At 48.1% G+C, this 26,556-nt stretch overlaps 1 protein-coding gene and 1 long non-coding RNA gene across 3 annotated transcripts; one reads left to right on the forward strand and one right to left on the reverse strand.

Moving 5' to 3' along the window:
* Positions 1-11,623: 11,623 nt before the first annotated feature.
* Positions 11,624-22,009, forward strand: LOC130117669 (uncharacterized). Its single transcript, XR_008810707.1, has 2 exons — positions 11,624-11,733; positions 21,418-22,009. It is a non-coding gene; the product is annotated as an uncharacterized LOC130117669 (long non-coding RNA).
* pycard (PYD and CARD domain containing) lies at positions 21,777-25,391 on the reverse strand. Of its 2 annotated transcripts, none has more exons than XM_056285813.1 (3): positions 24,974-25,391; positions 24,293-24,334; positions 21,777-23,012 (listed from the first exon to the last, which is right to left on the reverse strand). In XM_056285813.1, exons 1-3 carry the CDS (start codon positions 25,239-25,241, stop codon positions 22,747-22,749), a joined length of 576 nt encoding a protein of 191 aa, XP_056141788.1. In that variant the 5' UTR covers positions 25,242-25,391; the 3' UTR covers positions 21,777-22,746. The 2 variants fall into 2 exon arrangements, with proteins under 2 accessions (XP_056141788.1, XP_056141787.1); XM_056285812.1 differs by having other exon boundaries at positions 21,780-23,012; positions 24,293-24,340; positions 24,974-25,390.
* Positions 25,392-26,556: the final 1,165 nt, after the last annotated feature.

Below are 26,556 nucleotides of genomic sequence, written 5' to 3' on the forward strand. Positions count from 1 at the left end.
TCCAACAGCGTTACTACCATTGCCAAATATATTGCAAAGCTGTAAAAGAGTAAAATCAAAACGTACACACTATGCCCCCATGTCCTGCAAATAGACATTTGAATACATCTGTATCTTGGCTAGTTTTAGTCAAGATACAGATGCTGAATATGGAGCTGCCAGGGAAGGGGAAAAGAGGAAGGCCAAAGAGGAGGTTTATGGATGTGGTGAGGGAGGACAGGCAAGTGGCTGGTGTGACAGAGCTGTGGCGACCCCTAACGTGAGCAGCCGAAAGTAGTAGTAGTAGTGTATCTTGACATGTTTTAGAGACTGTTTTGCATTATCAGATATATTATCATAAATAACTGTAAATGTTAGACCAATTCACTGATGCACAAACTAACCTATTGCTGCTTTGTCTGTCGCTTGCTCTCTCTCTCTCTCTCTCTCTCTCTCTCTCTCTCTCTCTCTCTCTCTCTCTCTCTCTCTCTCTCTCTCTCTCTCTCTCTCTCTCTCTCTCTCTTTTTTGTGGATGAATTTCCTCCCTGCCTGAATGTATTTATTTCATATGCATTTATTTAATGCAATTATATTACCTTATTACAACTGATAGGTCTACACTTTGTCTTGTTAATACACTAGGCTACATTTTAATCATACACTCACTGCACATGTGTAAATACTTGCAAATACACTTTTACTCATACAGTCATATCATGCATTACTGCTATTTACACATGGATACACCAATATCGTTTTTGTTAACTTTTTATTACATTTGTATTCAATGTATCTATAGATTGTTTCTCACTAATGGTTAAGATTAGGATTTGCGTACGATCGTATCAGTGCTATAGTTGTTTAAATTGCTGAATTTGAAATGTTTTTAAATTAAAATATAACCTATTTTTAAATTATTTCATTTAAATATACAATTAATGTAATTTGCATGCAACCCCCCCCCCCGCGGCAACATCCTGAAAGTAGCCCAATTCCACGGGAAAACCGCGGACCCGGCAACACTCCAACAGGTCCTCAGTGGAAAGGCGCGAAAAAATCCGTGCCTCAAGAAGACAAACTTGACCGCGAGAGACGCAAGACGCATTCCATGAGTGTCGATATCCCTCCCCACTCGGACTTTTCACCGCTAGTAATCAATCCGCGTTTCACTAATTTAGACCACTTGTAGGCTACCTGAACATTCAATTCATTCAAAGCGAGAGAGCAGGGCGCAGGCAGTGATTTTGTAACGTTACGTTTAATAGTTTTCTAGTGAGCAAAGACTGCAAATGGATTAAAGGGAATGTTGTGGTGACCCACATCTATATTACTAGAGACATTCACCTAAGAGGACAGTGTACCTTTAAGGGAAGAGGTGAGGGATCAGATAATGGACTTCCGCTTCCGGTACAGAGTTCAGTGTCGTTGTCGAACGTATGACATGCAAAGTTGGAGCTAGTAAACTACCTCGACTACGTCTACTCTCATGCTCCTGTCTCGTTGTTTTCTAACTCCACATTGGTGACCCCGACGTGATCGAACTACTAATACGAGTATGTCTGACAACGACGACGCCGGTGCTAACAACATGGCTATTGCTAACGCTAGCATTTACACCGCTACTGTGAAGCTACCCGACTTTTGGCAGCATAATCCACGGCCGTGGTTTCAACATGTGGAAGCCCAGTTCCAGCTGGGAGGGATAACGCAGGATGCAACGCAGTACTTCCACGTAGTGGCAATGCCACGACCCCCGACCGGTACCCCATACCGCACATACAAGATTTCTCTACCCGCCTGGCGGGCGCTGCCATCTATTCCAAAATCGACTTAGTGCGGGGGTATCACCAAGTGCCGGTCCACCCACTGGATGTCCCAAAAACGGCTGTCATCACACCCTTAGGGCTCTTTGAGTTTTTACGTATGCCTTTCGGCCTTAAGGGGGCGGCGCAGACGTTTCAGCGCCTTATGGATTCTGTGCTCCGCGACATCCTCGTGGCCAGCGCGTCGGCGGAGGAACACATGACGCACCTCAGACAGCTGTTTGACAGGCTCAGCGAACACGGCCTCATCATCAACCCAGCTAAGTGTCAGTTCGGGGAGTCATCCATCACCTTCCTCGGGCACCACATCACTCCACAGGGGGCCGTTCCCCTCCCTGCCAGGGTTGAGGCTGTCACCATGTTCCCCCGCCCCCGAACTGTACAGTCGCTGCAGGAATTCCTGGGCATGGTGAACTTTTATAACCGTTTCCTGCCCCGTGCCGCCCACATCATGCGTCTCCTGTATGAGGCCCTGTGGGGTAAGAAGACTAAGGACGAGCTGGACTGGTCTTCGGGGATGGACGAGGCTTTTGTGGCCGCCAAGACCGCGCTGGCCAACGCTGCACTGCTAGCTCACCCGTCGCCTGCCACCCCCATAGCCCTTACAACGGATGCCTCCGACTACGCCGTGGGGGCCGTGTGTGAGCACTGGGTGGGGGGGGGGCTGGCAGCCGTTGGCGTTCTTCAGTAAACAACTCCGTGAGAGCGAGCGCAAATACAGCACCTTTGATAGGGAACTACTGGGTCTCTTCCTCGCAACCAGACACTTTAGGTTTCTATTGGAGGGCCGACAGTTCACCGCTTTCGTGGACCACAAACCGCTGACGTTCTGTATGGCCAAAACCTCAGAACCGTGGTCTGGGCGTCAGCAGCACCATCTCGCGGCGGTTTCCGAGTTTACCACGGACATACAACACGTGTCGGGCAAGGATAACTTCGTCGCCGACTGCCTTTCACGGGCGGTTGTTAACGCCGTTCACTTGGGACTCGACTACGCCGCTATGGCAGCGGACCAAGCCAAGGACGCGACCGTTCAAGACTACCGGTTGACCCCTACGGCGCTACGGCTGGAGGACGTAACGTTCGACGCAGCCAACACCACCCTCCTCTGTGACATCTCCACCGGTCAACCGCGCCCCCTGGTGCCTACTTCCTGGCGGCGCCGAGTTTTCGACACCGTCCACGGCCTTTCCCACCCGGGAGTGAAGGCCTCGACCAAGCTGGTGAGCGTCAAGTTTGTTTGGCCTGGGCTCCGTAAGGATGTTAGAGCCTGGGCCGGCTCGTGTGTGGCCTGCCAACGCGCCAAGGTGCACCGCCATACCAAGGCCCCTTTGGCACCGTTTGTGGTTCCAGAGAGGCGGTTTGACCACGTCAATGTTGACCTGGTGGGTCCCCTGCCCCCCTCCCGTGGTTATACGTTCCTCCTCACTATTGTGGACAGGGCCACCAGGTGGCCAGAGGCTATTCCCTTGTCCTCCACGACGGCAGCAGAGGTAGCACGGGCGTTCATCGGCTGCTGGGTGGCCCGTTTCGGCACGCCGGGTGACATCACGAGCGACCGGGGCTCCCAGTTTACCTCGGAGCTCTGGACGACGGTCGCTGAGCACCTGGGGATGAAGATCCACCGCACTACGGCGTACAACCAAGCCTCACTGGCTGCGACTGGATGGACCGGCTCCCATGGGTCATGCTCGGCCTGCGTTCGGCCCCGAAGGAAGACCTCCAGACCTCCTCCGCTGAGCTGGTGTATGGCCAGCCCCTGCGAGTTCCGGGGGAGTTTCTTCCGGATGCTACGGCTCCCTGGTCGGCCGCCTCTCACCTCAGTGCGTCCCGGAGCGCTGCCAGTGCCTTCGCTCCCGTTCCGATGTCTCAACACTGCCTCCCCCGGTCCTACGTCCCCAAGGATCTGCCATCGGCGAGGTACGTCTTCATTAGGCACGACAGCCATCGGTCCCCGCTGCAGCCCCCATACGACGGGCCCTTCCGCGTCCTGGAGGCGGGGGATAAGAACTTTGTGGTGGACATGGGGGGCAGGCCGGAGCGGGTCGCTATAGACCGTCTCAAGCCCGCTCACTTGGACATTGGGGAGCCAATGCAATTGGCCCTACCCCCGCGGCGGGGACGCCCTCCTAGGTCGGCCCCCGCACCTGCCTCTGTTCCTGCTTCGGCCCCGCCTATGGCCCGGGTTTCGGCCCCATCTGTTTCCCCTCCTGTGAAGCGCAGCCGTTATGGCCGCAGGGTCCGCCCCCCGACTCGTCACTTGTTTTCCCCGTGACTTTGCAGTCTATTTTTATGTTCATGACTTGCGCTTTTGCTGTTTTGCATTGTTTTGTGTAGGTGAATTCTGGGGGGGCCTGTGTGGTGACCCACATCTATATTACTAGAGACATTCACCTAAGAGGACAGTGTACCTTTAAGGGAAGAGGTGAGGGGTCAGATAATGGACTTCCGCTTCCGGTACAGAGTTCAGTGTCGTTGTCGAACGTATGACATGCAAAGTTGGAGCTAGTAAACTACCTCGACTACGTCTACTCTCATGCTCCTGTCTCGTTGTTTTCTAACTCCACAATGTAAAAGTTAACATATAATGTGAAGGCAGGTGAGTGTACAGCTTCTACAATCTAGTAAAAACCCTACAAGTCAAACTGTACCTTAACTACATTAGGAAAAAGTCAAACCTTAAATCTAAAAATAAAACTAATATTTTACCCAACTTTTTATTTGGCCTACAACAGATTGTCTCCTGATTGTCTTAATATTTAGAAGAAAGGGTACATATATGTACCTTCTACTGCTTAGGAACATATATGTACCTTTTCGGCCCTCAAAAAGGTACACATATGTAGCCGGGTGGTAAATCTGTTAAATATGTTAAATGATTTTCCACTTAAATTTAGTATAGTTTAACTGTTAATATATGTAATTGTTATACTGTCAAGCCATGTAAAATGTCATTTGATGTATTTAAATTGTGAAGCAGATTGTGAGTGTATTTTTATAGTTTTGGTTGTCATTGCATGTTTTGACCAGTAAGTGGCAGTGGCGGACTTTTATTGTAACTCCGTGCAAGTCATCCAAGTGCATCTTGGGTACTCCTTCTGCAAGTTATCCAAGTGCATCTTGGGTATTCTTTCTTTTTTTCTTGTGTGGAGCACCTGAAGATTGCGGTGTGACGGTGCTCTGACTCCGCAACGCTACTGGAGTTGATGTTCGGTGATTTTGGGCGCGAGCCGTCGACCACTGTTCGCCATTGCAGGCATGACAAGGTAACTGACAGAGTGAGAAGTTGCGCGATCTTCAGGAAGTTCCACATGTCTTTGTTAAACCCTGTTTAACATACATAGTCCACTGCCGTATTTTGCACCGTATGTTGTATGTTGTATTTATTTTCCTTTTAAAGTCTTTTCTGTTAAACTTGCCACATCTGTGAACATTTATGAGCTGTTTGCTCGAAAGACACAGGAATTTATGCACTCAGTAAAACGATCTGCATTCGAAGGTTCAAACAATAAAATTAAAGCTACAAGAACCCCGGAAGTAATTGTGTCCTGTGTGGTATCTAATTCCACGGGCTACATCATTTTGGTACCAGGAGTGGGGTGTAGCTAAAACATTTTTTTTTAAATTGGCAACAGAGTGGCTTATTTTTACTTAAAAAAAAATACGGCAGTGGTGAAGATTGCTGGTGACGTCCGTTGGAGTTGAGTCTGAAGCCATCCTGCTGTGGAGGTGGTGACCAGCGAGAGACGACGTGAGGGGCTCTACGAGGTTCTGGTGCTTCCTGTGTCACACGACTCAGCCGTACCAGCGCAGAGGACTCCAGCGCTAACTTCAGCTACAAAGACCAAGATTCAGCAAGGCTCCAAGTTAAAGACTGTCCTTGTAGTATCCTTGAACCAGGTTTTGAACTAAATATCCTCATTTATACTGGACTGAGTAAAGATTAATATATCATTATGTCTAGTGATTCTGGTGATGAAGGGAGTTCACGTAATGATAATGGCCACACCTCAGGTGGCATAACGGGTATAGGTGAAGGTGCTACAAAAGAAATGCAGACCACCATGCAAGAGCTCGCCAGACTGCGAGATGAGCTCACCAGGTTAAATGGTGAAGCAAGGGCTCAGAGAGCAAGTGATAACAGTGCACCCACACGTTCATACATCTACGTTCCAAGAGAACGCCAGATCCAAGCATTTAGTGGGGAGTGTGGTACAGACAGGAGATCTGTCGAAGAGTTTATTGAAGAGGTTGAAAGGGTTTTAAGATACAGAGAGCAAACAACAGAAGAACAATGTGACTATATACTATCTCTATTGCGTGGCCCTGCATTGGAAGAGATGCGACTATGCGTGAGGGGTCAGTCAGTGGGGCCCAGTGATTTATACTCTTACCTGAGCAATGCATTTGGGGAAAAGCGCAGTTCCACACAGCTTTTGCAGACCTTTTACAACCGTAACCAAACTGATGGAGAAGACCTCCGTGACTACTCCCATGCACTATCCCAGATTTTGAGCTCTGTAGTGAAACAGTCCACAGATGTAATACCTAATGAGAAAACTGTGCTCAGAGACCGGTTTATTGAGGGTTTAAGAGAAGCAGCACTCAGGCGTGAACTCAGGAAAATGGTTAGGGACAAACCAGAGAGCAGTCTTCTAGATGTGAGGAACGAGGCCCTCCTGTGGGAGATGGAGGACAGCAGGTCTCATCGTCCCAGGGTCATAAAGAGCAACCAAGTTACATCAGAGGTTCCAGAAACCCAGTGCTCTATTATTAAAAGAAACAATGACCAAGGTACTGCATTAAATGATGTTCGGAGAGCAGTAGCCCATCAGGAAAAACAGCTAGCAGAGTTAGGCAAAACACTTGCTGATCTAGCCTTTGCTGTAGGTGAACTGAGTAAGCGCAGCACTCAACAGACATTCCTAGAGCCCAAGCCACGACCTAGACCCCAGCCAAAGTTCACACCAGATGGTCAGCCTATCTGTTTCAAGTGTAGAGGCATAGGTCACATTGCAAGAAAATGCTCACAGGCCAGAGGGGGTCAAGGGGACGCAACACCTAGTTCTTATGTAGTGCAGGAAAACTCGCACCCTCAGTTGTCATGAGCCACACAACTCGAGGGGAGGAAGCTGGCTCACCAAAAGAGACTCCAGACGGAAGCAGGATCTTAGAGCGTGCAGTCGGAGAATGTAAAACTGTTGAGGTGAAACTACGAGGTGTTACAGTGTCCTGCTTACTTGACACTGGTAGCCAGGTCAGTACAATTTCTGAGAGTTTTTTCAGGGAACACCTGTCAGTGAAAGGCGAAGACATTCACCCGGCATTTGAGTGGTTAAAGATCACTGCAGCTAATGGATTAGACATACCCTATATGGGCTATGTGGAGCTTGATGTAGAAGCCATGGGTCTGACTATCCCAGAGCGAGGTTTTCTGATAGTTAAAGATTCTGAACACTCTTCCTCTGTTCCAGGTCTAATAGGGATGAACATTGTCAAAAAATGCAGAGAGCTAGTACACACTGAGTTTGACACCACACTGCAGGAGAGGTTTGACTCAAACTGGAGAGAGGCTTTTAATCATCTTCATGCAGTACATGCAACAGACAGACGCTCTTTCGCTAGGGTAGCTGGTAAGGATGTAGTCCATATACCTGCTTCATCTGCTGCTACAGTTATGGCTAGGGGACTCAGGACCGTGAGTGAGGATGGTTCTTTTTTGTTGCTGGAGTCTGTGGGTGTTCCCGTTCCTGGAGGTTTGGTTGTTGTGCCTACTTTGGTTTCATCGGGCAATCACATTTTTCCAGTCCGAGTCATGAACATGTCTGATGAAGATATCTGGCTAGGGCCACGGACTAGGCTAGGGGTTTTGACTCAGGTAGACTGTGTGAAAAGTGATGAGCTTTGTGAGGTACAGTTCCAGAGAATCTCAGCAGACACTGAACAAGTGAGTATCAGTGAACACCCCGAAACACCGACAGATGTGCAGGAAATTCTCGGCAAGCTCAATTTTTGTGGTAGCCCAGAACAGCAAGCACAGCTGACTTTGTTACTGGAGAAGTACTCTTTTGTGTTTGCAACAGAAGATGAAGATCTAGGCCACACTGACAAAGCACAACATGAGATCCATCTGACAGATGACATACCTGTAACACAGCCATACAGACGAATCCCACCCACACAGTACTGTGAAGTCAGGGAACATATTGGCAAGCTGCTTAAAAAAGGGGTCATTCAAGAAAGCTCTAGTGCTTATGCTTCGCCCATAGTACTAGTGAGAAAGGCAGATGGTAGTCTGAGGCTATGTGTCGATTACAGGAAACTCAACTCAAAGACAAGACGTGATGCATTCCCGCTCCCGAGAATTGATGAGAGTTTTGATGCGCTGAGAGGGGCAAAGTTCTTTTCAACCATAGATCTGGCGAGCGGATACCACCAGGTAGCTATGCATGAGAGAGATCGGACTAAGACTGCATTTACTACACCGTTTGGTCTGTATGAGTACGTGAGAATGCCTTTTAGTGTTTGTAACGGTCCAGCTACATTTCAGAGACTTATGCAAGTTACTATGAATGATCTCATTTTTCAGATACTCCTGGTCTACCTAGATGACATCTTGGTTTTTTCAGAGACATTTGAGCAGCATTTGGAGAGACTTGAGACTGTGTTTAAGAGACTGGCAGAGACGGGCCTTAAGGTGAAGTTGCAGAAGTGTGCTTTTCTACAACAGTCAGTAAAGTTTTTGGGTCATCAGGTGTCAGCAGAAGGTATAGGAACTGACCCCTCCAAGGTCTCTGCTGTTAAGAACTGGAAGGTCCCAACCACTGCCAAAGAGCTGCAGTCGTTCTTGGGTTTCTGTAGTTACTACAGGAGATTCATTCGAGGCTTCTCACAGATTGCCGGGCCACTGCATGACCTAGTCAACAAATGTTCAGGTGTGAAAAAAACAGGGAAAGTAGGTCGCCAGTTTTGTAATATGTGGACACCAGAGTGTGACTCTTCCTTTGAGCAGTTAAAGGAAAAACTTACCTCTGCTCCCATTTTGGGTTTTGCCGACTTCACACAACCATTTGTAGTTGAGACAGATGCTAGTCAGCATGGATTAGGCGCTGTATTGTGTCAGCAGCAAGGTGACACCAGACGTGTCCTAGCATATGCTAGCCGCAGACTACGCCAGGCTGAGAAGAATGACCGAAATTATAGTAGCATGAAGTTGGAGTTGCTTGCCTTAAAATGGGCAGTTGCTGAAAAATTCAGGGGCTACTTGCTTGGTTCAAAGTTTGTTGTCCTGACTGATAACAATCCCCTCTGCCACCTCAAGACAGCCAAGTTAGGTGCTATAGAGAAGAGGTGGGTAGCGCAACTGTCTGTTTTTGATTTCGAGGTTAAGTACCGTCCTGGTTGCAGTAATGCCGCCGCAGATGCTCTCTCTAGGCAGGAGTTTGCAGGGGAGCCTGAAACAGACCCTGACTCGGATTTTGACGACTGTATCACTGTGTGTAACCTGATTGACCGAGGAACAGTTCTGGATCCTGGTCTTGTATCTAGAGGTCTGGAGTGTTACAAAGTGAGACAGATCCGTGCTGGGGAGTCGAGGTCTGGTGAGACAGGTACTAAACAGGGCAACACCCCCACACTGCCAGGTTATACCAGAGAGGAGCTAGTAGGTTTTCAGGCCGGTGACCCCACCCTAAAAGAGTTTAGGGCATTTTGGGATCGGGGGAGGAGGCCATGTCCCAGAGAGAGAGCAGCCCTGTCTAGTCAAGTGAAAAGATTGTTGAAACAATGGAGATGCATACAACAACGAGAAGGGTTGTTGTACAGGGTTATCACAGACCCACGTCATGGAGAAGTGTGGCAGTTACTCGTGCCTAGTTGTTTGAGGGACCAAGTTCTAGAAAATGTACATAACAACATGGGACATCAGGGCATAGAGCGCACTGTAAACTTGCTAAGAGGGAGGTGTTTTGGGGTAGGGCTATGCGAGGATGTTGAAAGCTGGGTTAAAAACTGCGAGCGGTGCATTTTGACCAAGATGCCTCAGCCAAAAATCCATGCTCCAGTTCAGGCATTCCTGGCCTCCCGACCTCTAGAAGTGGTGGCTGTTGATTTTACAGTGTTGGAGGCAGCTTCAGATGGCCGTGAAAATGTCCTTGTTGTGACCGATGTGTTTACAAAGTTCACACAAGCGTATGCTACCAAAGACCAGAAGGCTGACACTACAGCTAAAGTTTTGCTCAGGGAGTGGTTCATGAAATATGGGGTCCCAGAGAGACTGCACTCAGACCAAGGTCGAAATTTCGAGAGTGAAATTATAGCAGAGCTGTGCAAACTCTATGGGGTTAAAAAGACACGGACAACTCCCTACAGGCCACAGGGAAACGGTCAGTGTGAAAGATACAATCGCACACTCCATGACTTGTTAAGGACACTCCCATCAGAGAAAAAAAGCGTTGGCCAGAGCATCTGTCTGAAGTAGTATATGCCTATAATGTCACTCCTCATTCCACCACAGGGTACTCGCCTTATTATTTGCTTTTCGGGGTACAGCCACATCTCCCAGTAGATGCTTTATTAGGGCGTGAGTGTGTGTCAGACAGGAAACAGGATTGGTTGTCTGTTCATCAGGAGAGACTCTGACAGGCACACGAGAGAGCCAGAGAGTACTCAGAGCAGAAGGCAGCTGAGAGGATCTCACTGCAAAATGAGAAGGTGTATTGTCCTCCTGTGGACATTGGTCAGTTGGTTTTCCTACGTCACAGACCCCCAGGTAGAGATAAGATTCAGGACACATGGACCTCAACAGTCTACAAGGTAGTTGACATCCAGGGTACCACACACACTGTTGAACCTTTTGAGGGAGGTCCCATTAAAAGAGTTCATAGGTCAGAGTTGCGACCTTGTGCAAAACCAGTTCCCAAACCAAGAACTAGAACTAGGTTACAGACCACTACACAGCCTGTAGCTGAGGATGAGCCTGAGTCACCTGAGGCTGATTTTGTTATTGTTGAGGAAGTCATCCCTCGCCGGCTTGTGCAAGTACCTAACCTGCCTCTTGCAGCAGAAAGTGTTAGTTTACATGTGACAGCACTCACAGATGAGAGTGACGGTGAAGGACCTGAGGAAGGTTATTCAGATATGAGAAATTGTGGCACAGAAACAGAATGTGTTAATGATGTGCATCCAGACGTTAGCGACAGTGACTTGCCCATTATTGAAAACAGGGACAGGCCCGCACTAACAGATGATGCTGGTGGAGCAGGACGTAGAACCTATGCACCTAAACCTGCCATTAGGAAAAGCAAGCGGGAAATGGCTGGATCTCATTCAAACCCATTTCATCTGCCAAAGTCAGCCTGTAATGCAGTCTCAGTCAGCACAGACATGGTCTCTAAGGTTTTGACAAGCCTGGGTGCTGCTCTCTTTGAAAAGGCCTTGCAGGGAGTATTTGAGTCAGTTCATGTTTCGTAGTCACCGAGGACGTTGACTATATTTGCAGGGGAGTATGTAGCCGGGTGGTAAATCTGTTAAATATGTTAAATGATTTTCCACTTAAATTTAGTATAGTTTAACTGTTAATATATGTAATTGTTACACTGTCAAGCCATGTAAAATGTCATTTGATGTATTTAAATTGTGAAGCAGATTGTGAGTGTATTTTTATAGTTTTGGTTGTCATTGCATGTTTTGACCAGTAAGTGGCAGTGGCGGACTTTTATTGTAACTCCGTGCAAGTCATCCAAGTGCATCTTGGGTACTCTTTCTGCAAGTTATCCAAGTGCATCTTGGGTATTCTTTCTTTTTTTCTTGTGTGGAGCACCTGAAGATTGCGGTGTGACGGTGCTCTGACTCCGCAACGCTACTGGAGTTGATGTTCGGTGATTTTGGGCGCGAGCCGTCGACCACTGTTCGCCATTGCAGGCATGACAAGGTAACTGACAGAGTGAGAAGTTGCGCGATCTTCAGGAAGTTCCACATGTCTTTGTTAAACCCTGTTTAACATACATAGTCCACTGCCGTATTTTGCACCGTATGTTGTATGTTGTATTTATTTTCCTTTTAAAATCTTTTCTGTTAAACTTGCCACATCTGTGAACATTTATGAGCTGTTTGCTCGAAAGACACAGGAATTTATGCACTCAGTAAAACGATCTGCATTCGAAGGTTCAAACAATAAAATTAAAGCTACAAGAACCCCGGAAGTAATTGTGTCCTGTGTGGTATCTAATTCCACGGGCTACACATATGCCTCGAAGTCCAACAATGAACCGTAGGGAGTACATTTGTGTAGATTGTACCTTGGGGTACAGAAATGGTCTCCTACTGTACCCCTATTTCTGACAGTGTAGCTTATAGCATGTTTCATGCCATAAGCTTGTACATCAGCTGATGCTTGCTTATGGCATGAAACAGGCTTGCACTGTCTCATAAAGAATTTACTTGACTCACTGGATTATATATATATATATAGTCGTGGCTCTGACATTAAATGAAGAGAAAGAGAAGACAAAATTCTCTTACAGTATTGTCACATTTTAATATGTTCATGAACTGCCGCATAAGCCTAGATACTTATAAGTGCGTGCCGATCAGTACAGTAGTCTCTTTAATAGGGCAGTTGTCTGTTCTCCCCCTCCTTATCTCATGTCTTCCAGCTCACATCCCACCAAGGCCATTTCTCCAATTAGCGTGTACAGACTTGCTACACTTGAGAGAGTTTCTCACACATTCCTCTGCCATCAACCAACAGTCAACCACAGGCCTTCCCTAGTTCACACAAGAGAAGGCACTTTATAGCACCACCTTTGACCTGCTACACATGAGCCCCAAGCATCGATCCAAGCAATGTGAACATAATATAGTTGATACATGGTCAAGGATTAAAAGTAAGCAAACATTTATATATACATATAGATAGATAGATAGATAGATAGATAGATAGATAGATAGATAGATAGATAGATAGATAGATAGATAGATAGATATAGGTATAGATAGATAGATATAGATATATGAGAAGTGGATTTTTTAGAGTAGGTGCCAGGGTTCTGTGCGTCTTTACGCTCAATAGCCGTGATGATGAGCCGGTTTACCAGGGAACGCAGGCAGGGTATGAAGCAACAACCGCAAGTAACTAGTATAGCCAGGAATACGCCGAGGGAAAGGAGGAGGGACATTACAATACCCTTCCACTTGCCAAATAGGGAAGCGAGCCATCTTTCAAACGGGTTGGCAATCCCAGAGTGCTCATACATGGTCTGTGATAATGCCCTCAGACCCTCGAGGGCTCGTGTAACAGATCCATCTGGGGCGGTGTTATTGAGAATGAAAGTACAACACTGGTCCCCAAACATAGAGCAAACACCCCCTTTTTCGGCTAGGAGCATATCCAGGGCCATCCTATTCTGTATGGTCATAAGGGAGGTAGACAAGCCTGCTACGGCATCCATGGTCAGGTTAGCCAGTCTCAGGATATTGTAGTGGATATAGCTAATGCGATCCACATTCTTGTGGGGGAGCACCGGGAAGAGTGCACTGATTAAGGGCATGTTTTCAAACCCGGCGGCCACCTGGTCAACCAGTTTGTACTCATCCGGAACCCCCCGGGGCACCCCGATAGCGTCGATATACGTGGGGCTGCCTTTGGACAAATCGAAATCTTGGGGAGACGTGTCCCTGCGCGGCCGATGGCCGGATTCCTGGGAACGGTGTAAACCGATCAGGGTGACCGGGAGGGACAGACGGACCAGAGCGCAGTGACCAATCCAGTCGGATGGCAACCTAGCGTGGAGGGTAATACCCCCGCAGTACCAGAATAGGTCGGCCCGCTGACGTGTGAGACGGGTGAGATTACCCCAGCCTGTCATATTGACCGTGCGGCAGCACCAGTCTGAGGGAATAGTGCCTACGTCGGTACCTGTGTCGTTGTTATTCAGGAAGCAAGTAAAATTACTTTTAACTGGGACAAAAGCGGGTGGGACCAAATCCTTCTTTCCCTTCTTACCGACCACCGGGTAGATCAGGGAGAGGCCAGAGCAGTTAACAGGCACTGGGTTCATCATAATGGCCATCAGGCAGTGAAACCCACCGGCGTCGTCCACATGAGTTGGTGCAGGGACGGTAATAAGAACGGGTCGGGCCGAAGAGCAGGCTACACACCCCTCCATACCACGTTCTGCTGCGGTGGCGGAGAGCCACTCCAGCCACATATTCCGTCCCGCATACCCGGTGGCATAATACACTATGTCAGTTGGGTTAATACGATGAGGGTCGACCCGTTTTACCACGGGATCCTCGTGCTTTTGATCCACCCAGGTGACTCGAAAGAAACTCTGGGGATCCCTACCCGTGACATCGAGCCCGATGGTATACAGGGTGTCGTTTACACCTTTAAATGGGCACAGCTCCACCAACCCCGTGCCTCTCTGGTTCTTGTCAACATCTGTAAACGCATGTCCGGCCAAACTGAACTCAATACCCTTCTACTGATCTACCGTGTCCTCTATGGATATCATGAGGGTCTTACCGTCCCCTCCTAACTGCACTTTTATGTACTTCTCGTAGTCCTTCTTACGGGAGGTGCCGATATTCCCGGTGTATGCATCCACATAAGACCACTTATAACAACTCGGCCAAAATACCTTGCGATATATGTAAACGGGTTGTCGTTTCCAGTAATCGTCCTGCCCCTTCGGACAGGGGAATAGGTCACACAGCCTTACCCGATATGTGGCTTTGGTCCCTACAGGATGGGTCCAATTGACCCATGAGTTATGCCACCACTTACCAACATAACAGCGGAACTCTTCCCCCCTGTTTACCTCTTCCCTCTTTGCCCGGTTCTGGGTTAAATGAAAAGCCCAGACGCACCCGGTCAGCGACATCACCACGGCCAGAGCCTCAACCGCAAATCTAGTTTCTACATGATGGTGAGTTCTTTTGACCGTCATGGCGCCGGCTGCTGGGTCGCCGATCAGCTGGACCGTTCCTCCCAAATCGGCTTCTTCTAGCCGGGTATGTGATCGTCCGGCCGGGCTCCTCTATGACCATTTTATAACAGTGGCGCTATCTTCCTTTTTTGCCGGCCATGCCTCCGGCCACCCTGTCAATTGATCCACACACACCAACAAATACTGGTATCCTTTCACCCTCTTGGCTTCCCCCATATCCGTATAATCCAATACCACCTCTTGTCCTGGACACGAGATCAGGGGAAATCCCCCCATTTCAGGTTTTATGGTGAGGCGAGGATTATACTGAGTGCAAATGGGACAACTCTTAACGTGGTATTTAGTCATGTCAGTCAAAAAAGGATGCCACCAATGGCAAAGATTTCGATTCATCTGAACAGCCCCTACATGCCCTATTCCGTGGGCCTCCTGAAGGGCCTTCCTTCTAATCCCTGGTGGCAGGACTATTCGGCCATCGGGTCCTCTCCACAACCCCCCACATTCCGTTGCTCCACGCTATACCCACACTGCTTGCTCGTGTATCCCTGCCTTTCCTTCAAAATATTTTATGGTCTCCTGGTCCCATATTTCACTAACTTCCTCCTGTTCTGTTGTCATCATTTGATGAGCCGTCGAATATCCTGTCACTTGCTTCGCCACCCTATCTGCTTCCTGATTTCCCTTGGCTACCAGAGTATTTCCCACATCGTGCCCTTTACATTTTACCACTGCTACCTGTTCTGGTAGGTGAATGACCTCAATTAGTCTCTTGATATCCGACTCGTGATAAACCCCACTCGCTGCCATTGGGGAATCTCTAAATGCACCACCCCTACTGAATATGCCGAGTCTGAGTATATGGTTACCCTTTTTCCTTTTCCCCACTCCAGGGCCGCAATCAGCCCTCTTATTTCAGCCCTCTGTGCTGACATTTGTCCCTCCAGTTTTTCTGCTACTACAGTTTCGAGTCCTGTCTCTGTCTGTCTTACCACCGCATATCCTGCCTGGAGGCCCTTTTGCTCATCCCGATAGCAACAGCCATCCGTGTACAACACTATAGCCCCTGGTATAGCCTGAGCTTCCAAATCTGGTCTTATTTTTTCTTCTTGTTCTACCCGTCTTTCACATTCGTGTGGTTCCCCTGTTCCCATTCTATCCGCCATGTTTATCCCATCGTGGATGAACGTCACGTTTGGTGCCTCCAAGGCCTTTGTTATTCTCTGTTGTCTCAGCGGTGTCATAGTAAACTGTTGTGAGTTAACATAGGCTATTACACTGTGTGTTGTTAGGACCGTCAGTGGGTGACCCATCACAATGTGTGCTGTTTTTTGTAAAATTTTTGCTATGCCTGCTGCATGTTGTGTACACGGCGGGTGTCGCTTCTCGGTGGTGTCCAACAGTATGCTAGCATACATCAAAATCCTTCTTCCCCCCCCCTTTTTTCTGAAACAGAATGCCATTTACTGTGCCGTCTGTTTCAGAAACATCCAAATAGAAGGGTAGGGTGTGATCTGGAATAGCAAGTTCAGCGCTTTGGGCCAAGCGTTGCTTCAAGGCAATGAAAGCGGTTTCTGCCTCGGGAGTCCAGAGCAGTGAGGCGGCGAGGTTGCGCATCCCGCAGGCCTTTACCAACAACCGTAAAGGTGTGGTAAGACCCACGTAGTCTGGAATGTATGTGCGACTGTAGCCTGTAAGTCCCAGAAACGAGAGCATGTCCTTCACCCGGAGGGGTTTAGGGTATGTCAAAATAGTGGAGCGATGCGCGGAGGACATGGCAGCTACCTTCTGGGATATGACCCTTCCCAAAAAAGAGACCTGCGTCCGCACCACTTGAAGTTTGGCCCGACTAACCTTAAAGCCAGCTGTGGCGAGGTGACGGAGAACTCGGTCCGTGACAGCAGCGCATGCTGCGGGGGTGGGAGCGGCTAGCAGAAGGTCGTCAACATATTGCACGTGTACAGCCGGTAGGGAGGGGACAGTCAGACTAAATTTTCTGTAAGACCTGATTGAAAAGGCCGGGGGAGTTCGCAAAGCCCTGTGGCAGGCGGGTGTATCAAAGGTGGCGGCCGCGAAAGGTGAAGGAAAAAACGTCACGTAGATGGTGTGCCAGGGGAAGGCAGAAAAAGGCGTTAGCCAAGTCTATACAGGAAAACCATTTGTGGGTGGGGTCCAGCGCTCCAAGGGCTGTATGTGGATTGGGCACAGGAATGGAGGGTGTGAGGAGGAGGGCGTTTATGGCCCTAAGGTCATGGGCCATTCGATATTTACCCGTCCCGGGGTTCTCCACCGGGAGAATGGGGGTGTTCCAGGCGGAGGTGGAGGGTTCCAGAACCCCGGAAGCCAACAGGCCACCTATGGTTTCTGCTATGCCATCCTCCGCCTGCTGCTTGTGAGGGTACTGTGGGATCCAGACTGGGGCCTGCGTGTGTTTAAGTGAAAACGACACCGGGGGACAGTCTACTAGCCCGACATCCGTGGGGCCCCCCGACCACAGTGTCTCAGGCAGGGCCGCAATCAAGGGAGCGGCCAAAGGGTGATCAGATTTTTCCCTACCGTGATATCGACCGATTTGCTCATGACACAGTGTTACGGTATCCAACGTGGAGTTGGTAATGCGCCATACCCTTCCCGATGGGGAGTAGGCCACCCCGGGGAGCTGAGTGGGGGCCCAGTCTTGCAAGAGCAGGGCCGCCTTGATCATGGGTCCCAAATCTTTTGCTTGATGATCGGGATGCAGAGCGAGTGAAATGTGTGGTGACGCTTCGTCGCCCATCTTATACCAGGCCATTTGTGACGTAGTCAATGAGGCTGCGGCGGCCACTCCCTCAGGGGCAACAGAAATATCTGTCAGTCGGACCTCCCAAATGTTTCCCTGTATTTCATCAAATTCCATCTGATAGCCCTCATCACTCTCTCTATCATAATATAGGGTAAGATGGGGCGGGTCAACCGGGGGCATGTAGGGTGCAAGACTGGAGATCCAGGGCTGCCACTCCTCGTAGTGTTGTAGCAGGCCCTTGTCTTGTGGGGGGCCGTCGGGGAGGATACCCCAATAGATGTCAGCGTATTCCGGCTCCTCGTTCTGCAGAAGCCACTGTCCGCACCTCCTGAGCTGTGGTAGGCAGGGCAGGGTAGAGCCCCCCGGCAGGGTGACTGTGAGGCCATCCGCACAACACAATATGGATGCCCGTAGTTTAATCAGTAGGTCTCTTCCTAGCAGACTAACTGGAACGGAGGGGGAACACACAAAGGGGTGTAACAGTCTTTGGTCCCCTATGGTGGTGACGAGAGGTTTAGTAATAGGCAGTATTTGTGTTTCCCCGGAAAACCTCACCACACTCACTGTGGCTCCTGATAATTTGTCCTCAGTCGGTGTCACATGTATCGTGGAATAGGTGGCACCGGTATCCACTAACATCATCAAATCCGTATTATCCACTGTAATTTTAAGCATGGGGTCTGCCGTTGTCCCCACGCCAGGGGCTTCCCGTGGGACTCGTCATTCTGCTTCGTCCTCCCAATATCCCTGGAGGAACTGTCCGCCCCTCTCCGGGGGCGCCAGTTGGGGGTGTGGTACCTGGACTCCGCCTCTTGGAGGTCCTCCCCGGCCCCTCCGTGTCTGGTTCTGTGGACACTCCCGGGCCCAATGGCCAATTTTGCCGCACGTGTGACAGGCCCCATACCGGCCAGGATAGGAGGGTCGGCCCCGTCCCCCCGTCCCGGCCCACCCACCCCCCGGTGGTCCGCCCCTGTAGCCGCGCCGAAAACCACGGCCAAACCCCATTGGTCCCCCTGTGGGAAACCCTTGTTCCCACGGGGGAATCGGATACAAATTGGGAGGATATGGGAGATCCGGCTGAGGGACAACGGGCTCACTCCCGGCCATCATTTGTTTTTTACTACTATGTTTCAACTCTGTTGCTTCCTTACGGGCTTTGCCCACATCTAATTTTAACAGCTGCTGCTGCAGCTCCCTAGTCTGCTCCTCTTTTTCTTTTTCGTCATCTCGCATTCTTTGTAAGTGGTGTATCAAGTGTCGCTCCCACACACTCGGCTCACTACCTGGCAAATCGGGGTTATCTAACATGGATCTTCTCACTTTCTCCGGGACCCCCTCCAATATTGCCCTCCTATACCATTCTTGTTGTACCCCTTTTCTATCGGGGTGTTGACCTGTCTGACGAGTCCATTCTTCCTTTGCCTTATTCAAATATTCCCGGGGGGTTTTGTCTTTAGACCACTCTAATTTCGGAACATGTCCGCGGTTAGGTGGGGGAAACTTATCCCGTGTGGCTTGACATATTTCCGCCAAATCCAGTAGGAGAGGGCGATCGTCAGGCTCATTCTCAATTTGGGCATTGAGCTCTATTTCCCGTAACTCAGATGCCGACATACTGCGGGCCACCACCGCCCGCCAATCACCCAGGGCCAGCGTTTTTCCCTGCGTAAGCTTATCCAATTCTCCCAACCATATGCCCCCTCCCTCAGTTATCGGGGGCATCTTATCCACTAGGGCTTGTACGTCACCCAAATTCCATGGTTTATATCGGCTCCCCTGACCCCTATGCGACTGCACGAGTGGACACTGCAATCGGGACCTAGCCCGTGTCTGTGGAGGGGGCCCTGCCCCCCCCCTCTCTTTCCCTGGGGATAACAACAACTCTGCTTCTCTAATTATTTCAGCGGCGGAGGTTAGTAAAGCCCCCGCCACACACTCCTCTCTCTCTCTACCTCCCTCTCCCTCGTCTTCCCAGCTTCCCTGGGCTACGCCCATTGCTCCCACATGGTAGGTATCTGATATCTCATTATCATCTTCACACACCCCCGTCAATGAGCCTGTGATGACCACTGGCCTCTCCCCCTTTTCCCGCTGTTTCGGCTTTGGCCGCGCCCCTCTGGCTCCCTGTTGTCTGGCTAATCTCTGTTTAAACGGGACTTCTTCCCCGTCCTCCTCCGGGGAGCTGGGCCCTTCATTCACAGTCTCTATTCTCCCCCGTGATCGGGTTGCTATCTTGGGGGCGCTGGGCACCGGAGCTGTTTCAATTTGAAATTTACCATCCGTAATGTTTAATACCGGATATAATCCGCCCTCACACTGTCCCTGTGGCTGTGGGCTACATCTTCCCACCTCGTATGGAGGAGGATCTTTTTTTTTTTATCTGGGGTCCCCCTGTCTTTTTCTCTTTTTCCTCTTTCATGCAATGAACAAGCCCTTGCCACATGATGGCATAATTATACCATCTTAGTCGATCTTCCTCAGCTTGGCTTATAGTCTTATTCCATTTCCTCTGTGACATCACCCCACATGTCTGTCTCCTTTTCTCTGCCTCTACTCGCTTTTCCTTACACGTTTTTTCCTGCTTCCACAAATACCTCCCCAACGGAACAGCGTCCTCCGCTTTTCTCTCTTCCCTTATAATAGCTTCTTCTAACCTCCTTTGTTCTTCCTCCCTTCGTCTCGCCTTTGCCTTGGCACCCTAATTTTTTTGGTTCGTCATCATTTGTATCAGTATGTCGCTCTGCTTCTGCAGGGATTTCCACTGCGGTCCGCCCCTGCTTTTTTCTCCTTCTTCTTTTTCCATTCTACCTTTTACGTCTCCTGTCTATCTGTTAGGGACTCCAACCCTTTACTCTATTTAACCGATTGTTCAGGGACTCCAACCCTTTACTCTATTTAACCTATTGTTCAGGGACTCCAACCCTTTACTCTATTTAACCTATTGTTCAGGGACTCCAACCCTTACTGAGCTCTAAGCTTCTTTACCTTGGGACTCTAACCCTTACTGAGCTCTAAGCTTTCCTCCTTTGAGGGTCCTCAATTCCCCGGGAGAGTTTTCCCAGCCTTAACCTCACCCCCTCGTCAGAGAGTGAGTGGGTGCGCCACTACCTAGGATCTTAGACAGAGGACGCCAACCTCTTCTACCGATTATCTCCTTTTTACTCTTACCGTAGGGGACTCCAACCCCTCCTCTTTTGTTAAACTGGCCGCCTTCTCCTTCCCGAGCTTAGTACAATTTAGTAATTCAGTCCAATATGCAGATTTCGTTAAAACAGGTTCTGCTTACCTTATTCGTGTTGTGGGTCGACCCCAAGCTCGGGAGGTGTCGGCGGGCAGCCACACTGTCCAATTAGGACAGTGAGGCCCCCAATTTGTCGAGAATCACCTTCGTGGTCCTCGTCCCCGAGTCCGTTGATGTGAAGAAAACAGCCACCACGTCTTATGAGATTAAAATGGTTTTATTGAGTACAGATCTGGAGACACACTGCCAATCCGTCGTGTTTGTCTGACTTCTTTGTGTGTCCTCGTGGGTTATATAGACCCCCCTGCTTCTCCTTTACGACACCTCTGGTAACCTACTGACCTTAGCAGGGGGTCCTCCTCGTACCAGACACGGTGTCTCTCCCAAGGCCCCAGGGGAGGGCAACCCCCTCCCCTACCCACATTCTTGTGGGAGACCTGTAATATATTGGTCTACATGAATGTGTCTTCTTCACCCTCTGTTCTGGTTACATACATTGGTTACATACTGAGTAATACAAAATACACTCGGATTATATTTAATATCAATCAACAGTTCCCTCTTGGGGACCCTGTTTTTATGGGGAAGAGGGGGGCTCTGGTGTCTCTTCCTTTGGACCTTTGATGTTTGTTTTGTCTGTTGCAGGTCTTGGGATGGGTGGAGCTGATGTGCCAGTCAAGTGTTAACTGGGAAAACATGGGCAGTGTCCCAGAACCTACCCTGCCTGCCCTGATTCCATTCACTCTGATCTCTTAGCCTCTAAACACAATCCGTTCATTGTGACCATGCAGCACAAACACCCAGATGAGTGGCTTCCGTATGTCATCATCAAAGACACTGAGACCCATGTGATGTAGGGCGACACATGGGGGTCCAAAGATGGTCACCTTCAGGCCTCATCACAACAGCAATTGTCCCAGTGATATTCTGCACTGAAATCAGTTCTACCTGTGACGCACTGTGACGGGGTTCTACCTCAGCCCTCTTAGATTAAAAAAAAAAACAAAACAGAAAAACGTAGGCATAGCTGAGATTTATTGTGGTCACCTCCCGAAATTTCAGATAAATGGCAAAAATATTTTTACAAATCCTATTATATGTAGTGCTCCATCTGTCAATATTCCATGCATTGCATAGGTGAACAGGTATAAAATGGGTAAACAAGACTGACATGTGGGTAGATTGATATCCAAAATGAAGATTTTCAATTTAAATCAAATTAAACTTTAATGACAGGTTTAACTTGGGCTGGTAAAGTAATCACAACAAACATCATTAACGTACCACAGATTGTGCTGAGCAGAGTGCAACGCTAAAGAATTAGACCTCATGCATATTGAAATTGAAAGATCTATTTAAAATAGTAATGATCACAAAAACAGGGAACACCCTGGGCAGGCCGCCAGGCCATCACAGGGCCGACACACAACATAACATTTGTTATTCAAAAATGTCACATTATTTCAGCTGGGATAATGGTGATGAATTCTGCATTTATGTACAGAATTTATCAACAACAGTGTTTCCCCTACGACTGTACAGGCCCAGTGCACCGCTGGTCTAACATAACCCACCACGAGGCCAACTAGTTTCTTGACAATTTTTGAGGTTGGATGAGATGTATTTCCAGACTTATGAGACCTCTGCAATTTCTTTGAAATGCAATCAAAACGGGAAGATAAAGTATTACTGCCCTACATCTGATGGAAACAGACAGCAGCATTATGCCATCCAGTGTGCAAGGCCTGCTGAGGTGGGCTTTGGTTCACACCAACCAGGCCTGAAAAGAATTCTAGGGGAAACACTGAACAGTATAACAGCATTGCATTTCCACTGACATTCAACAATAGGGAGGAAAAATATTGTGTCAAGGGTCAAAACAGGAATTTTGTATAAAATGCAAAACTTACAATAATCTTCTGGGTCACAACCAACACCTACTTTGTATTTGGTCTGAAATAGAAATAAAAGATCTCATTTTCCCAGTAGATCATTGACTAGATATGGCTCATTTTCTTCAAGGATTTGAAGAAAGACATCTTTGCCCTTGGTTCCGCTGGACGTGAGGGCTCTGGAGAACAGCTCCCTCATCCTGGCCTGAGGGGTGGCGTGATTTAACATGACGGTATCGTAGCCTTCTTGATTGATAACCTTCTTGTTGAGGAGCTGATCCATGATGGGTGCGACCATGCTCACTCTTTGGATGAGAGCAGGCTGGTGTTTATCTACAAAATGCCTGTCTGAAGAGAAAGGGAAGGAAAATAACTCGTGAGAAAATCCAGTAAAACTACCCTGTATTAACTAACGCTAACGGCATTTTGAAAGCAATAGAATATTAAACCCACTTAAAAAAATACACAAAGGCTTTACCACACAAATATATATTTAAGGGGAATTTTCTCTTAAGGGGCCTCATTAAAACATTACATTACAGTAACATTACTTATTGGCTGTAACCCCACGCTTATTCACTTACGAGGGAAGATGTCTTACGCTGTGTTCAAGACAACTCAGAACTCAGATTTATATAATATATATTCAGATATATAATTTATAGGTCAAAGTTGATAAATGGCAGAACAAGCCTGTTTCGTGCTCAGTGCACTCGTCAGCTGCCTACATGGGTACAGTAAAACTCATTTATACCGGTTGCCTACGTTCTATGTGCGATATCCAATTACAGGGTGGGGGGGATGGGCCAAGTTATAGTTACAACAGTTAGACTATTGATACGTTTAAACCTGGGTAGGGAGATAGGCCAAAAGTTTGAATTTTTTTTTAAAAAAGACCAAAAACCACAAAACAAACACTTTAGTTTGAGTTCAATTACACCTAGTTTATATCTGTGTATAAACTTTTTTTACTTTTTGTTTATATATGTATGCCCATTTAATTGTGCATGCAATATGTTGTTCATGTATCCATACTTAGTGTTTATGCCATTGATTTTCTCTATCTACCATTTTTTTTTGGAGGGGGGGGCGGTAGAATAATCCCCATTGGACAGTTCAAATGTATCTATGTTCTAACTGTAGATTGGCCCACCTCCCTACCCCGTGTGCTGAGCAAGCAACAGGCTTGTCCTGCCATTTATCAACTTTGAACTATAAAATACATCTTTGCTCCTGAATTGTTGAGCTCTGTTTTTCTAAACATCCTGTGGACATAAATATATATATATATATATATATATATATATATATATATATATATTATAGCGAATTTGGGGGACAGCGCAACCACAGGAACTGCCGCGGCCGGGAAGCGAACCCCTATCGCCCGCACCGCAGGAGACATCGCTAACCGCTCGACTAAAGGGTCAGGCCCGCCAGCCAGTGGCCAGCGTGTCTACTAATCCATGCACGTTACAATATGTTTCATCCTCTCTATAAAACACAGCAGCCTGTCATCCTCTCACGACGTCAGACTATGTTGACTTCATTGTGGTTGAATTTTTGGGGGGGGGTTGCATCCGCCTTTTCGTCCGCTATGAGAACTACCGTGGAATTACCTCACATACCGTCAGCCATTGACTCTGCAACAGGTGCTCCAGCTGAAAGTCCTGCAGCTGCCAAAAAAAGAGGAGATTTCATTAGTACAGAAACGATTACTCAATCTATTGATCAGTCGATCAATATTTGATCGATTAACCATTTAGTCACTGATCAAGTAGAAATACAACATGTTTTCTGGTTATATCTCCACAAACGCTTAAGATGTGCTTGCCTTCCACATATAAACACTGTTTTTAGGTGGAAACGCTAATCAGTTAGCAGTTTTAAGGCGCCATTGTGTAATTATAACTGTATCCCTCACAAAACACGGTTAATGACATGCCTATAACTGTCATTTTACACAGGAGCGTTTTCTAGTCGATAGAAATGATCGCTTCCACGCAGGGCGGGACGATGTATAAATAAAGTCTAGTTTTAAGATGCTGCGACGGCTGAAGGTCTTTGGTTTTTCCAAATACCCACTTCTCTGGCTGCTGGCTCGACACGATGCGCCCAGACGGAAAACTCGGCGAGAAGCGAAAGTGAACAAGTTGGCGGAAGTACATCTTCTTTGTTTACCGCGGTCATTTCGTGCTCGTCGGTTCGAATTTGAAAACTCCTTATGCAACTTTAGTTTTTTTCTTCTTTCTAAAGGCTTCTGCGGCGCAATTAGTTGACCGGTTGTCATTAACGCAGTTTGAACTTACGTGTCAGGCCCCTGTCAAGACAGTCCGCGAGTTCGTTGTAACTGCAGTCTCTCAGAACCTCCACGGCCACCCGAACCGCGCGTCGCTCGGTGAACACGGACACCATGGCGTTCGTCACCGTTATCCGGTCTGAATTCTGGATGGCGCTTCGTTTTACGCGCGGTTCATCTTGGCGGTCCAGCAGCCTGTCGCAAAACTTCAGCATCTGGCTGTCGTCCAGCTCTTCAAACGCATCTAATAAAGTGGATTTCACCGTTTTCGGAGGCATCGCTTATAACGAACGAAGCTTTTCTTAACCGCTCGCCTCGTTTGGAAAGAGTCGTGGCCCGACTGAGCGTCTCGGCTCTTCCTGCAGACGTGCCTGCGCCGCTCCACTGTGCTCGTGCGGAAAATGGAAGAACGAAGGGAAAAAAATAGAATGTACATACGTCATAACTGGGCGGAGTTACATTCTCATTTCATGAAGGCTTTTATGCCTTTTTTTATCTTTTCATTTGCTCAATAAATCATTATTTTTAAAAAAAAACAGCTCGATGCCTTATTTTTTTGCCCAAGTAAATCCAAATTCAACAAATATTCAGCGAGTGGGGTTTTGTAATGGGCTAGTGATCAAAGTTTTGTTGGTTTTGTTATGAATGTGTGTTGCAGTATGCGTGGGTCCTCATAGACAGCAGAAACACCGAACGTTTAAGCTCTGATGAGTTTTGCAAACTGAAGATGTGTTATATCTGTGTGCTATATCCTTCTTGTTTACATGTTCGGAATAAATCATCATTCATTCATTCGTTCGTTCGTTCGTTCAAGGTGCCTCAAGATTTCAGAGTGGCTATAAAACATATTCATTTACTGAAGGCATCTCCTGCTCATAACTCTGAACACCTTACAACTGGACATCTTACCAGAACATGCATTGGGTCTTCTACTCTGGAGACCATCCTTCCAGCTTTCCTTCAGGAAAACATTTGGTGTGGCCTCAATGGATTTCTAATACCTAATCAAAACAATGTGTCACCCGTGCGTGCGTGTGTGAGTGTGTGTGTGTGGGGGGGGGTTGTGCGTGTGCGTGTGTGTGTGTAACCAAATTAACTCAAGCATAAAACTGAAGAGACGCCTGGGCATATGCGGACTGCATGCTTGCAAAGGGTTTTTCAACGAGGTACGTACGCCATTACACATATGCGGATCCGTGGGTTGTCACCTTGTCGTAGTGGAGAGCAATGCAGTCTGAAGCTATGCTCCTGGTAGGGTCACCCATGGGTCAAGGGGGAGGTCCCTGACAAAGAGCAATACAATCAAGACCTCAATGGTGGAACAGACGCAGGATGATGGCTGACTTTAGGGAAGCATCACAACGGCTGGGAAGGCGGATGAAGGCTGCAGCAGAAATGGGCCCCCAGTCATCTTGGAATCCATGCCACTGGATCCTGACCTAGATCTGTCAAGGGTCACCTGGTGGCTGTCTATGCACCAGTCTCCCCATGTAAAAAAAAAAAAAATCACGCACAGGCGTCCTCCAGAGGACAGTCATATGGCGACAGAATAGTGCCAAAAAGAACTCGCGCGATAAAACATGCGTTCGGGCG

This window comes from Lampris incognitus, chromosome 9 (genome assembly GCF_029633865.1).
Source record: "Lampris incognitus isolate fLamInc1 chromosome 9, fLamInc1.hap2, whole genome shotgun sequence".
In the NCBI taxonomy this organism is placed as follows: Eukaryota; Metazoa; Chordata; class Actinopteri; order Lampriformes; family Lampridae; genus Lampris; species Lampris incognitus.